The 12,738-nt window shown below is 40.8% G+C and overlaps 1 protein-coding gene and 1 long non-coding RNA gene across 2 annotated transcripts; one reads left to right on the top strand and one right to left on the bottom strand.

Annotated features, from left to right (window-relative positions):
• The first annotated feature begins 4,279 nt into the window (after window positions 1-4,279).
• On the top strand, window positions 4,280-5,509 carry LOC139433556 (uncharacterized). The gene is made up of 3 exons (XR_011643003.1): window positions 4,280-4,553; window positions 4,811-4,975; window positions 5,349-5,509. It is a non-coding gene; the product is annotated as an uncharacterized lncRNA (long non-coding RNA).
• Window positions 5,510-8,661: 3,152 nt separating this feature from the next.
• Window positions 8,662-11,949, bottom strand: LOC117443447 (E3 ubiquitin-protein ligase TRIM39-like). The gene is made up of 2 exons (XM_034079432.2): window positions 11,889-11,949; window positions 8,662-10,313 (listed from the first exon to the last, which is right to left on the bottom strand). Exon 2 carries the CDS (start codon window positions 10,302-10,304, stop codon window positions 8,670-8,672), a length of 1,635 nt encoding a protein of 544 aa, XP_033935323.1. The 5' UTR covers window positions 10,305-10,313; window positions 11,889-11,949; the 3' UTR covers window positions 8,662-8,669.
• Window positions 11,950-12,738: the final 789 nt, after the last annotated feature.

The raw sequence follows: 12,738 nt of genomic DNA, 5'->3' as shown, positions 1-12,738 counted from the left end.
TTCTACTTAAGTTCAAGATCTGAGTACTTCTACTTTTACTACAAGATCTGAGTACTTCTACTTTTACTCAAGTACCAGATCTGAGTACTTCTACTTTCACTCAAGTACAAGATCTGAGTACTTCTACTTTCACTCAAGTACAAGATCTGAGTACTTCTACTTTTACTCAAGTACAAGATCTGAGTACTTCTACTTTCACTCAAGTACCAGATCTGAGTACTTCTACTTTCACTCAAGTACAAGATCTGAGTACTTCTACTTTCACTCAAGTACAAGATCTGAGTACTTCTACTTTTACTCAAGAACAAGATCTGAGTACTTCTACTTTTACTCAAGTACAAGATCTAAGTATTTGTGATGTAATAAGTATTATTTTGCAGTTAGTCTCACCTGTGCAGGCAGTGCTGGAGTGTGTTCAAGCTGAAGAATGAGATGATCATTAGGAGCAGTCCAACCAGTCAGACCGCTCTCACTGACACAGCCTGCAGCCATCAGACACTTGGATCAGCTTCATTTAGCATATATACTAGGAAAAGGGGGAAATAGTGAGCCTGGCATTTCCCAAGAAATTACAAAATACACATTTAAGTTTACTTAATATATCTCTGTACGTAAACTGAAACGTAAAAACAATTTGGCAACTTGTTTTAGTCCCAGTCAAGAAATAGCCCGACCCGTAATCTCCTGTTAAACGTCTGATTGATGTTTTTCCTCCTCTGTTTTGGTATGGATTAAACTAACTGGATTCAGAGCTGCTGATAGGTGGATTTTGTTACCTTTGGACAGGCTGGCTTTGTCTTCCCTTCTTCCAGTGTTTATGCTAAGCTAAGCTAACTAGTTGATGGCCTTATTTCTAAGAAACATATACAGCAATCTTAATGTCTATGATCAGCTGATCCAAGAGGTTTTAAAGTAGTTTATAAAGCTTCAGAAGAACCAAAGCTGTCAGACAAACGTAGTGAGGTAGAAATATACAAATGGAAATAGTCAAGTACATTTTTTAAGCTACTTTCCTTAAGTTGAGAACTAGTGAAAACTGTTCTTCAGTAAGTAAGGCAAAGCAAGGCAAGGCACGTTTATTTATATAGCACTTTTCAACGCAAGGCAATTCAAAGTGCTTTACAAAAAATGAAAGACATTAAGCATTAAAAAAGAAAAGCTAATAAAATAAACGTTAAAAGAAAAAGTACATGGATAAAAGTTACAGTGCAGTCTAAGATATGAATAGTTCAATTAAAAGCAGCGACAAAAATAAAAGTCTTCAGCCTGGATTTGAAAGTAGTCAGAGTTGCAGAGGACCTGCAGGTTTCTGGTAATTTAGGTTTATAAATTAATGTCAAGACATTTATGTTATTGATTTCTGAAGCACTTTCTAAATAATAAAAAGAGAGTTCATGTATTTACTGCATGTATGCATTGATGACAAATAAGCCATGTGCAGTAATATAGAAAATTGTGGATGCAACGCATTGGTATGAATCGTGATGCATTGGGATATCGAACCGAATCGAATCGTGGACACCCATGCTTCAAATGGTAACAGTGCCACTGCAGTCTTGTCCTCACTAAACATCTGGATCCGGCCTCCACAAACCAGAGGTCCTGACTCCACCTGTCTGTAAACCGCCAGCCTGCTCATGGTAGTGTGGGGGAATGTTGCATTTTCCTGAGCTGCACGGAAGAGACATTTCCGGGGCGTCACCGAGCTCCTTCACTGTTATTGTGGCTCCCTTGACCTTTTCCTTCGGAGATACTACCCCCAACTTTGATCCTGTCCTAGGTTGGTCCTTAATCTCCAGCCACTTCCAGCTCTCCGAATCAAACAACGACTACTTTTACTATATTTTGATGAGAATACTTTTCTACTTTCACTTGAGCAACATTTTGAATGCACGACTTTTACTGTAACAGAGTATTCCTACACTCTGGTACTTCTACTTTTACTAAGTACAAGATCAGAGTACTTCTACTTTTACTCAAGTACAAGATCTGAGTACTTCTACTTTTACTCAACTACAAGATCAGAGTACTTCTACTTTTACTCAAGAACAATATCTGAGTACTTCTACTTTTACTCAAGTACAAGATCTGAGTAATTATACTTTCACTTAAGTACAAGATCTGAGTACTTCTACTTTTACTCAAGAACAAGATCTGAGTAATTCTACTTTCACTTAAGTACAAGATCTGAGTACTTCTACTTTCACTCAAGTACAATATCTGAGTACTTCTACTTTTACTCAAGTACTAGATCTGAGTACTTCTACTTAAGTTCAAGATCTGAGTACTTCTACTTTTACTACAAGATCTGAGTACTTCTACTTTTACTCAAGTACCAGATCTGAGTACTTCTACTTTCACTCAAGTACAAGATCTGAGTACTTCTACTTTCACTCAAGTACAAGATCTGAGTACTTCTACTTTTACTCAAGTACAAGATCTGAGTACTTCTACTTTCACTCAAGTACCAGATCTGAGTACTTCTACTTTCACTCAAGTACAAGATCTGAGTACTTCTACTTTCACTCAAGTACAAGATCTGAGTACTTCTACTTTTACTCAAGAACAAGATCTGAGTACTTCTACTTTTACTCAAGTACAAGATCTAAGTATTTGTGATGTAATAAGTATTATTTTGCAGTTAGTCTCACCTGTGCAGGCAGTGCTGGAGTGTGTTCAAGCTGAAGAATGAGATGATCATTAGGAGCAGTCCAACCAGTCAGACCGCTCTCACTGACACAGCCTGCAGCCATCAGACACTTGGATCAGCTTCATTTAGCATATATACTAGGAAAAGGGGGAAATAGTGAGCCTGGCATTTCCCAAGAAATTACAAAATACACATTTAAGTTTACTTAATATATCTCTGTACGTAAACTGAAACGTAAAAACAATTTGGCAACTTGTTTTAGTCCCAGTCAAGAAATAGCCCGACCCGTAATCTCCTGTTAAACGTCTGATTGATGTTTTTCCTCCTCTGTTTTGGTATGGATTAAACTAACTGGATTCAGAGCTGCTGATAGGTGGATTTTGTTACCTTTGGACAGGCTGGCTTTGTCTTCCCTTCTTCCAGTGTTTATGCTAAGCTAAGCTAACTAGTTGATGGCCTTATTTCTAAGAAACATATACAGCAATCTTAATGTCTATGATCAGCTGATCCAAGAGGTTTTAAAGTAGTTTATAAAGCTTCAGAAGAACCAAAGCTGTCAGACAAACGTAGTGAGGTAGAAATATACAAATGGAAATAGTCAAGTACATTTTTTAAGCTACTTTCCTTAAGTTGAGAACTAGTGAAAACTGTTCTTCAGTAAGTAAGGCAAAGCAAGGCAAGGCACGTTTATTTATATAGCACTTTTCAACGCAAGGCAATTCAAAGTGCTTTACAAAAAATGAAAGACATTAAGCATTAAAAAAGAAAAGCTAATAAAATAAACGTTAAAAGAAAAAGTACATGGATAAAAGTTACAGTGCAGTCTAAGATATGAATAGTTCAATTAAAAGCAGCGACAAAAATAAAAGTCTTCCTGCTGGATTTAAAAGTAGTAAGAGTTGCAGCGGACCTGCAGGTTTCTGGGAGTTTGTTCCAGATGTTTGGAGCATAATAACTGAACGCTGCTTCTCCATGTTTAGTTCTGACTCTGGGGACAGAAAGCTGACCAGTCCCTGAAGACCTGAGAGATCTGGATGGTTCATCATTTAGCAGGAGGTCAGAGATGTATTTTGGGCCTAAACCATTCAGTGCTTTATAAACCAGCAGCAGTATTTAGAAATCTATTCTTTGACACACAGGAAGCCAGTGTGAAGACTTCAGAGCAGGAGTGATGTGATCCACTTTCTTAGTGTTAGTGAGGACTCGAGCAGCGGCGTTCTGAATCAGCTGCAGCTTTCTAATAGATGTTTTAGTGAGACCTGTGAAGACACCATTGCAGTAGTAGAGTCTACTGAAGTTAAAGGCATGGACAAGTTTTTCCAAATCCTGCTGTGACATTAGTCTTTTAATCCTAGATATGTTCTTTGGGTTATAGTAGGCTGACTTATGGCGCATTTCCACTGCAGCGGGTAGCCCCGTTTAAGCGTCCTGAACCGTCCTCAAGCGGCCAGGCCAGTTTTTGGTGGCATTTCCATATAGCCTAGTACCGGCTAGCGGGTACTTTTTCCCTCTTTTTCCGGCCCCATAAAATCGTGGTTCTATCAGACCAGGCCAGGGCTGTGACGTCAACACTCGACTGCTGATTGGTCAGAGAGAATCGTCACAAGATCGCGCGAGATCATCCCTCGCGTCACATATATCAAGAAGCAAGCTTGCAGCATTTTGTAAACGGAGGAGCTACAAAAATGGCAACGTCGAAGAAAAGCACACCGTGGTCGACCGAGGAGGTGACGACGTTCCCACATCTCATTGGGGATGATAAAATCCAGCGGGAGCTCGACGGAACAACGCGAAATGTGAAAGTGTTCCAGGATGTCTCTGCACAGATGTCCGAACGCGGATTTTCGAGGACTTTCCTGCGATGTAGGGAAAACGGCAACGGCTTTACTGGAGTCCCTGCAAGGTACGCTCACTTCTAACAAAGAAGTCTATTTTATCCTTACATTAATGTTCGACAACCCGTGCTTTTATGGAGCCCCGAAGAGCTACATAGCTAGCTAAGGCAGATAGCCTAGGCAGATAGCCTTAGCTAGAGCTATTGTTTGCTAACACCATATGTGCCATTGTTTACGTTCAGTTTTTCTTTTCTATAGTTGTTGTTGCTATTTAGTATTGTGCTGCAGTAGTTTGTGGAATTAACAAGTCATGTTGCTGTTCTAGATGATTACATTGGGACTCGTGAGGAGGAACATTCCCGAACAACGGTTGATGGCAGTGTTCCGTCCACATCGTCATCGAATCCAGAACGGACCCCAGCCGAAGAATCGACACCGACTCAACCACCAACACCGAGTGCCATCACGACACCGCAGCGTGTGGTTCTAGGTAAGAAATAGAAATGGCAAAACGACTGGAATTGTGTTTTTGTTTTTTTAAACCTTGGATCATCCATCGTCAGTAATTAAAATAAGCTATACCACTGTGTGGAAATGCTCTGTTACAAGTAAAGTCTTAGCTAGTAAGCAGCTAGTACAGTTGTGTGTGACATCCTATCATATACATATATTCATATTCATTATCAACAGGCTGGACATAATGTAATTCACTTTCACAATCATTGTAAACATCTAGGGCCAGAACTTTCTTTAGTTCACCTTACTGTTCTTCTGTTTATACATGTTATTCTTATATCCTTGTGTGACCTGTACCTGTCCTGTGTGTTTTCCTTATTGCTAATTATTATCTTATTGTCACCCAGGCAAGAGGAAACGAGGAGGCGAGGATCGGGCCCAGCAGGAACGGCACCATGACTGGGCAGCCGACGTGGCCCGTCTCCTCCGTGATACTTCAAAAAACCTTAATAGTTATTGTACATATTATATATTTTTTATCTAGTTAATTTTTAAATGCAACATTTGTACTTCCTTGTTTATTTATTTTCTTTAAAATGTTCATTTTATATTTACAAATCCATGTATATTTATGCTGGCTGCAATTCAGTTTTACATTTTTTATTTGTATTGTTTAATGGCATGCCTTTTTGATACAACATTTGTATTTTTATACTGCCATCAATAAAGTACTTCTTTGACTTATCTTATTTCTTGTTGATAATGAATGGCACCCAACATAAAAAAATCATAAACATACATGAATTTATAAAGCAATAACAAACGCCATCAGTTAGGAAAAAGCCCCTTACTTTTAAGAGATTTAAAGCAAGAAATTGAGTTTGCTAGCTTGAGGTCCTCCTCTAAAACATTATTACATGTTTATTTTGTAATGGTATTAAGAATACATGATAAATACATAATACATGTAGAAATTGCTCAATTGTAATACCCTCGTTCTACTAGACTCAAACAACACATTCCTTATATATTTCAAAGACGAGAGACCAAAATAAACCTATAACCCATTCAAGCTTTTAACATGTCTAGAAGAAAGATTGAGGTTATATTTAATATATTATTTTATGTTGTGGATACTTTAGTCTCCATCCATGTTTACAATTGTCCACACTATTTTACACTTGCATTTATGAATATAGTTTTGCTGTGTTTTACACTTTAGTATTTATGTTTATAGTTAGCTTTGATATTCGCTTAATTTATTAGAAAGATTTTCTTTTCATGATCTGATATTTCCTCAAATGTTCTTATTATGGGGCAGTACTTACTGGGGCTTGAAATTCAAATATTTACTAAATATTCAATTCAGATAACATTTGTTTAAAAAAATTGACAAACACATGTATATGAAAAAAAAAGATGTATTTATGTTCAATACAATGAATGCAATACAATGCATATTTAGGTATTCAGGTAGCGCATCAAAGACACCTTGAGACACTGCTACCCCAGGCTCTGCTGCTGGTGCATTCCACCCATCATCATAGTCCTCTCCATGACTCTCGCAGAGGTTATGCAGAGCACAGCATGCCAGCACCATGGATTTCACAATAAACAAGAAAACGATCGCTTCCACATCCTCCATTGTTGTGTGTGTTTTGTGAGTTGTGTCGCATTGAAAATGACGCCACTGCAGTTTTACCCAGCGTCGCTCCGCCCAAAAAGCCGATCGCCCCGCCTACACTGCGTTGCTACCCCAGGTCCTAAACTGTAATGGAAATGCGCCACGGCCTCGGAAGGCCAGCGAGGCAGCCCGAGGCCTGAGCGAGGACGCTTAGGGACGCTTAAACGGGGCTACCCCGTTGCAGTGGAAATGCGCCATTAGTAACTGTTTTAATGTGACTGTTGAAACTCAGGTCAGAGTCCATGACTACACCTAGATTTCTGGCTTTATCTGTTGTTTTGAACATTGCAGCTTAGCGCTAACTTGTATACGTTCTGCCTTGGCTCCAAAACCCGTTACCTCAGTTTTGTCTTTGTTTAATTGGAGAAATGTTGACACATCCAGTCATTGATTTGTTCAATGCACTTACGGAGCGTCCTCACTACAGCTTCAAAAAAAGCTTGGAGCTGGGCGTGTCTGGAGCTTGGGGATTTTATTCAAGCAACACGACCAACAACCAATCACATGAATCTCCCGCCCCCGACATACAAAGCAAAAACCCCGGGGATTTTATGGGAGCAATATATATATAAACTCCCCAAACAGGCGAACACCTACCAGTTTCACCCACTGTCTCTGCCACCTCCCTCCATGCCTGGTTCCTCCGGTTTGTATCCCGGTAGGTGAAGAGGGTCTGGTCATACAAAACCGGGTGATTGCTACGGCGATAGTTAGTTTCTCCTCCGACTTTTTTTGAAATCTAGAAATGAACGGCGGGATATCTCTCCCAGCTTAGACACGGTTTGATTGGCTACGGCTTCAGCAGTCAGATTTTCAGAAACGGGATTTGATTGGCTGGCGCAGGCTACTCCAGCGTCTCCGGCGTCAGAAGTTGAACATTGTTCAACTTCTGACGCCGGAGACGGCGGAGACGGACCGCTCTGCTACCCACAATTCAGTTCGGCGAAAAAGCGAGGCAACGTGACGTCAGCCCATTGAAAGTGAATGGGCAGATTGGAGTTTTCGACGCTGTCGACGCTGTAGTGTAGACGGGCCGTTACTCAGTGTTTGAATTGGAGCATAGTCTTCTGGTGAAATTGTTACGTAGATTTGTGTGTCATCTGCATAGCTATGGTAACTCATTTTGTTGTTCTTCATTATCTGAGCCAGTGGTAGCATGTAGATGTTAAAGAGAAGAGGCCCCAAGATGGAGCCTTGAGGAACCCCACATGTCATATTTGTCAACTCAGATGTGTATTTACCTATAGAAACAAAGTTGTTTCTGTCCTTTAAGTAGGATTCAAACCAATTTAGAACTGTTTCCGAAAGTCCCACCCAGTCTTCCAGTCGGTCTAGTAATATGCTGTGGTCAACAGTGTCAAACGCAGCACTGAGATCTAATAATACTAACACTGAAGTTATGCCACTGTCTGTGTTTAAGTGGATGTCATTAAAGACCATAAAGAAAACACAAAAAAACATTCTTTGTTCCTTTTTTCTTTTTTAACCCATTGAGGCTTTATTCAAACTATACAAGCAGTGTGCAGAGAGGTGGACGAAATAAAATTAACATCACACAACAGACAGCTGAGATGTAACATTTTCATTTCCCTCGTTTCTTAAACCACTGCAGCCTAATGTTTAATGATCAGATATTGTTGATTCTCGCAGTAACTGTCAATACATTTTGTACCAATATACTGCAGTTAGAGAATGAATCCTGAATCTACCCTTATAAAACATACCAGACATACCCATCATCTTTCCCTTTTAAACTTTAAATGACACACTTTTTTAACACAACATTCTGAGACAATAAATACTTTATTGTCCCCCTGACGTATAAAGAAGTGGCAAAAATGTATTTTTGGGTAAATAGTTTTCTGATCACTTCAAGTTATGACGACAGGTAGTGCAACCTGTATACTCAGTATTTTATGTATTTGTATGCGTCTCAAGGTGAACCATATGTGATCAGATTCTGAAAAAGTAACAATGTGTACAATGTACACCACCCATTTAGTGAAAGTTAGTTTCTCTTTCTGTAGAAAATCAAATGGTTGTTCTACTCGGTGTGATTGACAGGAGAGATGATCAGAGGGGCAGAGTTTTTACCACCATCGTTGTTACAGGGACTAAAGCATGGGTAGAGTTTCTCTCTGAAGCAGCAGCCAGTGAAGGAGTAGATCAGAGCTGCAGCATCAACATCATAAAAGGAGACCAGACCCTCCTCAAAATCCACAAACACCCCCACCTTCTGAGGCTGAGACTTCAGAGAGAGACCGACTCGAGGAACAGCACGAGCTTTGTACTCATTTCCATTCCTCAACACTATCACCCAGTAACCTTTCTGAGGAGTCAGTGTGATATCTCCCTTCCTGTTGATCGACTCTCTGACCACTCCTAGATCCCACTTAGTCTTCCCTTTAACCTGAACCTCGTAATACAATCTTCCTGAAGAGAAACTCTGCTTTGCTAAGACACAGTGAGAATAATCAAATCTCTCTGGATTGTCTGAGAGATTCTTCCTCACATCACCATCATTCACTTGTTTTCCATCATCAGACAGGATGAGGTTGGGATGTGCTGTATAAGGATCAAGAGTCACCTCCACCTCGTACTGCTGGACCCTCTTCAGCTCGAGCAGCTTCTTCATCTGTTTCCTGAGCGTCTCCTCCAGCTGAGTCACAGCTCTCACCACAGTCCCCTCGAATGAAGGACGGACCCTGACTTCTGTCCAGTTCTTGGTGGGGGGAGCAGCGTTCAGGGATGTGAAGCTTTGGAGGAGGTGGAGCTGGTCTTCAGAGCGTGAGAGCTGCTCCACCTCAGAGCTTCTCTTCTTCAGCTCAGAGACTTCCTGTTCCAGCTCTTTGATGAAGCCTTCAGCCTGTTCCTCTGTCTCTCTCTGCTTCTCTTTGATGGTGTCGATGAGCTCGGCCTGGCTTCTCTCAACAGACTCCTTCAGAGCGGTGAAGACCCGAACACCATCTGCTATCTCTCTGTCTGCTCCTTCCTTACTGAGCTCCACTGAGCGATTCATCTCCTGGATCTTCAGTCGTCTCTTCTGGATCATCTGCTGAGTTTCAGCCTCTGTCTTCCCCAGCTCAGCCTTCTTTCCTTCATATCCTTCTTTCAGAGGAACAACATCATGTGTCTTGTGGTCTAAAACAGTGCAGAGCATGCAGACACACACCTGGTCGGTCTTACAGAACAGCTCCAGCAGTTTATCGTGCTTCACACACATCCTGCCTTCCAGGTTCTCCTCAGGGTCGATCAGCTGATGTTTCTTCAGGCCTGCTCTTGTCAGGTGAGGCTCCAGGTGAGTCTCACAGTAGGACTCCAGACACACCAGGCAGGACTTCAGGGCCTTCAGTCTGGTTCCAGTGCAGACATCACAGGGAACTTCTCCTGGTTTGACAACGTGTTGCTCTGAGCTGCTGCTGCTGGCTTTCTGTTGAGCTGACTGTCTGAACTGAGCAGCCATCTCAGAGATGAACGTGTTGACGCGTAGTTCAGGTCTTCTGTCGAAAACCTCTTTACAGTTAGGACACTGATAGGGGACTTTAGTATCCCAGTGTTCAGAGATGCAGGCTTTACAGAAGTTGTGTCCACATGGTGTGCTGACTGGATCAGTGAACACATCCAGACAGATGGAGCACAGAAACTGATCTTCAGTCAGCAGACAGCTGGCAGCAGACATGTCTTCACTCTGAGGACACAAGTTTGAAAAAAACACAAATGCAATTACATATTCTCTATTTGCCAGTTCAGGGAGTCCTACTATGAATCCAAAAATGTAAACTACCCCAACGTTTTATGTTAGAAATGACATACATAGACCGATGACAACCAAAAACATTTAGGTTTTTTGTCCGTACGAGTTCAAGTTCAAGTTAAAATGACATCTGGAAAATCATAGCAGTATTCAGTTTAAACTCTAAAAAACACAATGTGTAAGCTCTAATAATTTTGGGGGATTTTGCCATTGTTGAACAGAGGAGTGAAAGCTGAGCATCACTGAAGTTGATACTAGTTGTTAAATGAACAGTAATCGTTATCAGCTTCAAACGGCAGACAGCAGTTACTACAGAAACAGATTCAAAGCTCAAGGCTGCTCACCACAGCGTCTACAAATTATATAAAATGAGATATGTAATTGTTAGGGTTGCCAGAAACTGACCATGATCAAAATCGATTATTCGGCAGCCCTGGCGAATAATAATCGATTATTTGACCGACACCACCCCGTGCGCGGGAGAGAGAAAAAACAAACTCAGACAAAAGGAATTCCGTTGTTTTCTTTACTGGAGCCTGATTAACAGTACAAACAAAATAAACGACAAATAAACCAACATCAACATGATGTTGGTTTATTTTTTGTTATTTTCTAAAGTGCCTGCCATTGCCTTTATTTGGAGATGCGCGCACAATGTATTTATTGCAATGCTGCTATTATTAAATACAGGCTACAGCTTGTATTAATAATGGCAGCATTGCAATAAATAAATTGTGCGCGCATCTCCAAATGAATGCACTCAAAACGCATTGTTGAGGTTGAGTTGTGATAGACCAACGTCTTTTCGCAGAGCTTGCATTTAACTTCCTTTGGACTTGTAAGTTCGAAGTAGTTCCACGAGGAGGAACTCTTTGTACCTGCCGCTTTGTTCATCTTTAGTCGCACGTGTGAGGGAGAGGGGGGGGCGGGGTCGGTGTGTAGCGTGCTGCAGCAGCAGTCTGCACGCAGGCATCCTCCAAGTTTACAGTAAAACAAACTGGTGGTGTGACCAATGGCCATTTACAATTATTAATACTATTACTATTATTAACATTAGTCTATTTTGGTTGAAACTAAGCCAGAAAAAAAAGAAAAACACAAATAATAATAAAAAAATATATAAATAAAATCGAATTTTAAAAATAATTTTCGATTATGGAGACTTTAACGAATAATCGAATAATCACTGGCATCCCTAGTAATTGTCATGCCTTTTTTATAAGCAAGACTTGGAACATAACACCAGATACCTTGCTTTGGACAGTCCAGAACACATCTAATACGTAGATACTACTTTGTTTAATAAAGTCATTTAAATACAGGACATATGAAAATAAGTACAAGCTAATGCTAGCTTTGGCTGCATTCTGTCTAACCTTCCTTACCCAGAGTTTACATTGTATTTCTGGCTGTTGCTAATATCTTAACTGACACGTTTCTATTGTATAATATTCTTATATGATTCCAACTGTGACTAAACATGTAGTGAGTGATGTGTCTGTAACTCACCAGAGTTTGCAGAGGTTCTGCTGTGTTAAAGAGAGCTGCTGGATTCAGTGTCTCTTCACAGAAACGGAGACGCTGCTGCTCTGCTGTCGCTCAGACAAACATTTCCACGACATTGAAATTCTTCTCTGACAGTGTGTGTGGTCACACGTCTCAGTGGCAGTTTGCCAAGAGGGAGTGGAGGAAGAACTGTTGAGGCTTGTTACTTAACTTTGTGACGATGCATTTTACAGCTGATCCAAGAGGCTTTCAAATAGTGTGTCACGTGCGCCGGAGAATATAGGTTGGGATCAGGGTTTCCGCTAGGATTTTTTCTCGCCGGTCAAATGTCCGGGCAGGATTTATTTTACCGGACTAATTTGAAACTTACCGTGTGTCATATTTCAATAATAATAAGAGTTGTGTAGCAGAGTTTCCGTTGGCAGGTAATTACCGGACTATGAGCAGATATGCTTCAGTTTAAAACTCAGTTCAGGCTCATGTTTATATCGCTTCAGTTTATAATTGTAACAGATCGAAAAATTCAGATTCATTTTTCAATAAATGATTCCACAAACAACAAACAACATAATTATTACATTCAAACAAACTACTTGTAGATAACGTACATTATTCAGAAGTTTACATCAACTTTGAATAATAACACGGGAGAAACGGATCCTCTCTTTTCCCCTCTCCCTCCCTCTCTCTCTCTCTCCTCTCTCTCTCTCTCTCCCTCTCTCTCTCCCTCTCTCTCTCCCTCTCTCTCCCTCTCTCTCCCTCTCTCTCTCTCTCTCTCCCTCTCCCTCCCTCTCTCTCTCTCTCTCTCTCTCTCCCTCTCCCTCCCTCTCTCTCCCTCTCCCTCCCTCTCTCT

Source organism: Pseudochaenichthys georgianus, unplaced genomic scaffold (genome assembly GCF_902827115.2).
Source record: "Pseudochaenichthys georgianus unplaced genomic scaffold, fPseGeo1.2 scaffold_615_arrow_ctg1, whole genome shotgun sequence".
NCBI classification, from domain to species: Eukaryota; Metazoa; Chordata; class Actinopteri; order Perciformes; family Channichthyidae; genus Pseudochaenichthys; species Pseudochaenichthys georgianus.
The sequence above is the reverse complement of the archived record's forward strand: the minus strand, read 5'-3'. Positions and strand labels throughout refer to the sequence as shown.

Bases quoted from the DNA above. Each gene is read 5' to 3' on its own strand.
- LOC117443447 (XM_034079432.2), bottom strand. From the start codon at position 10,304: ATGTCTGCTGCCAGCTGTCTGCTGACTGAAGATCAGTTTCTGTGCTCC.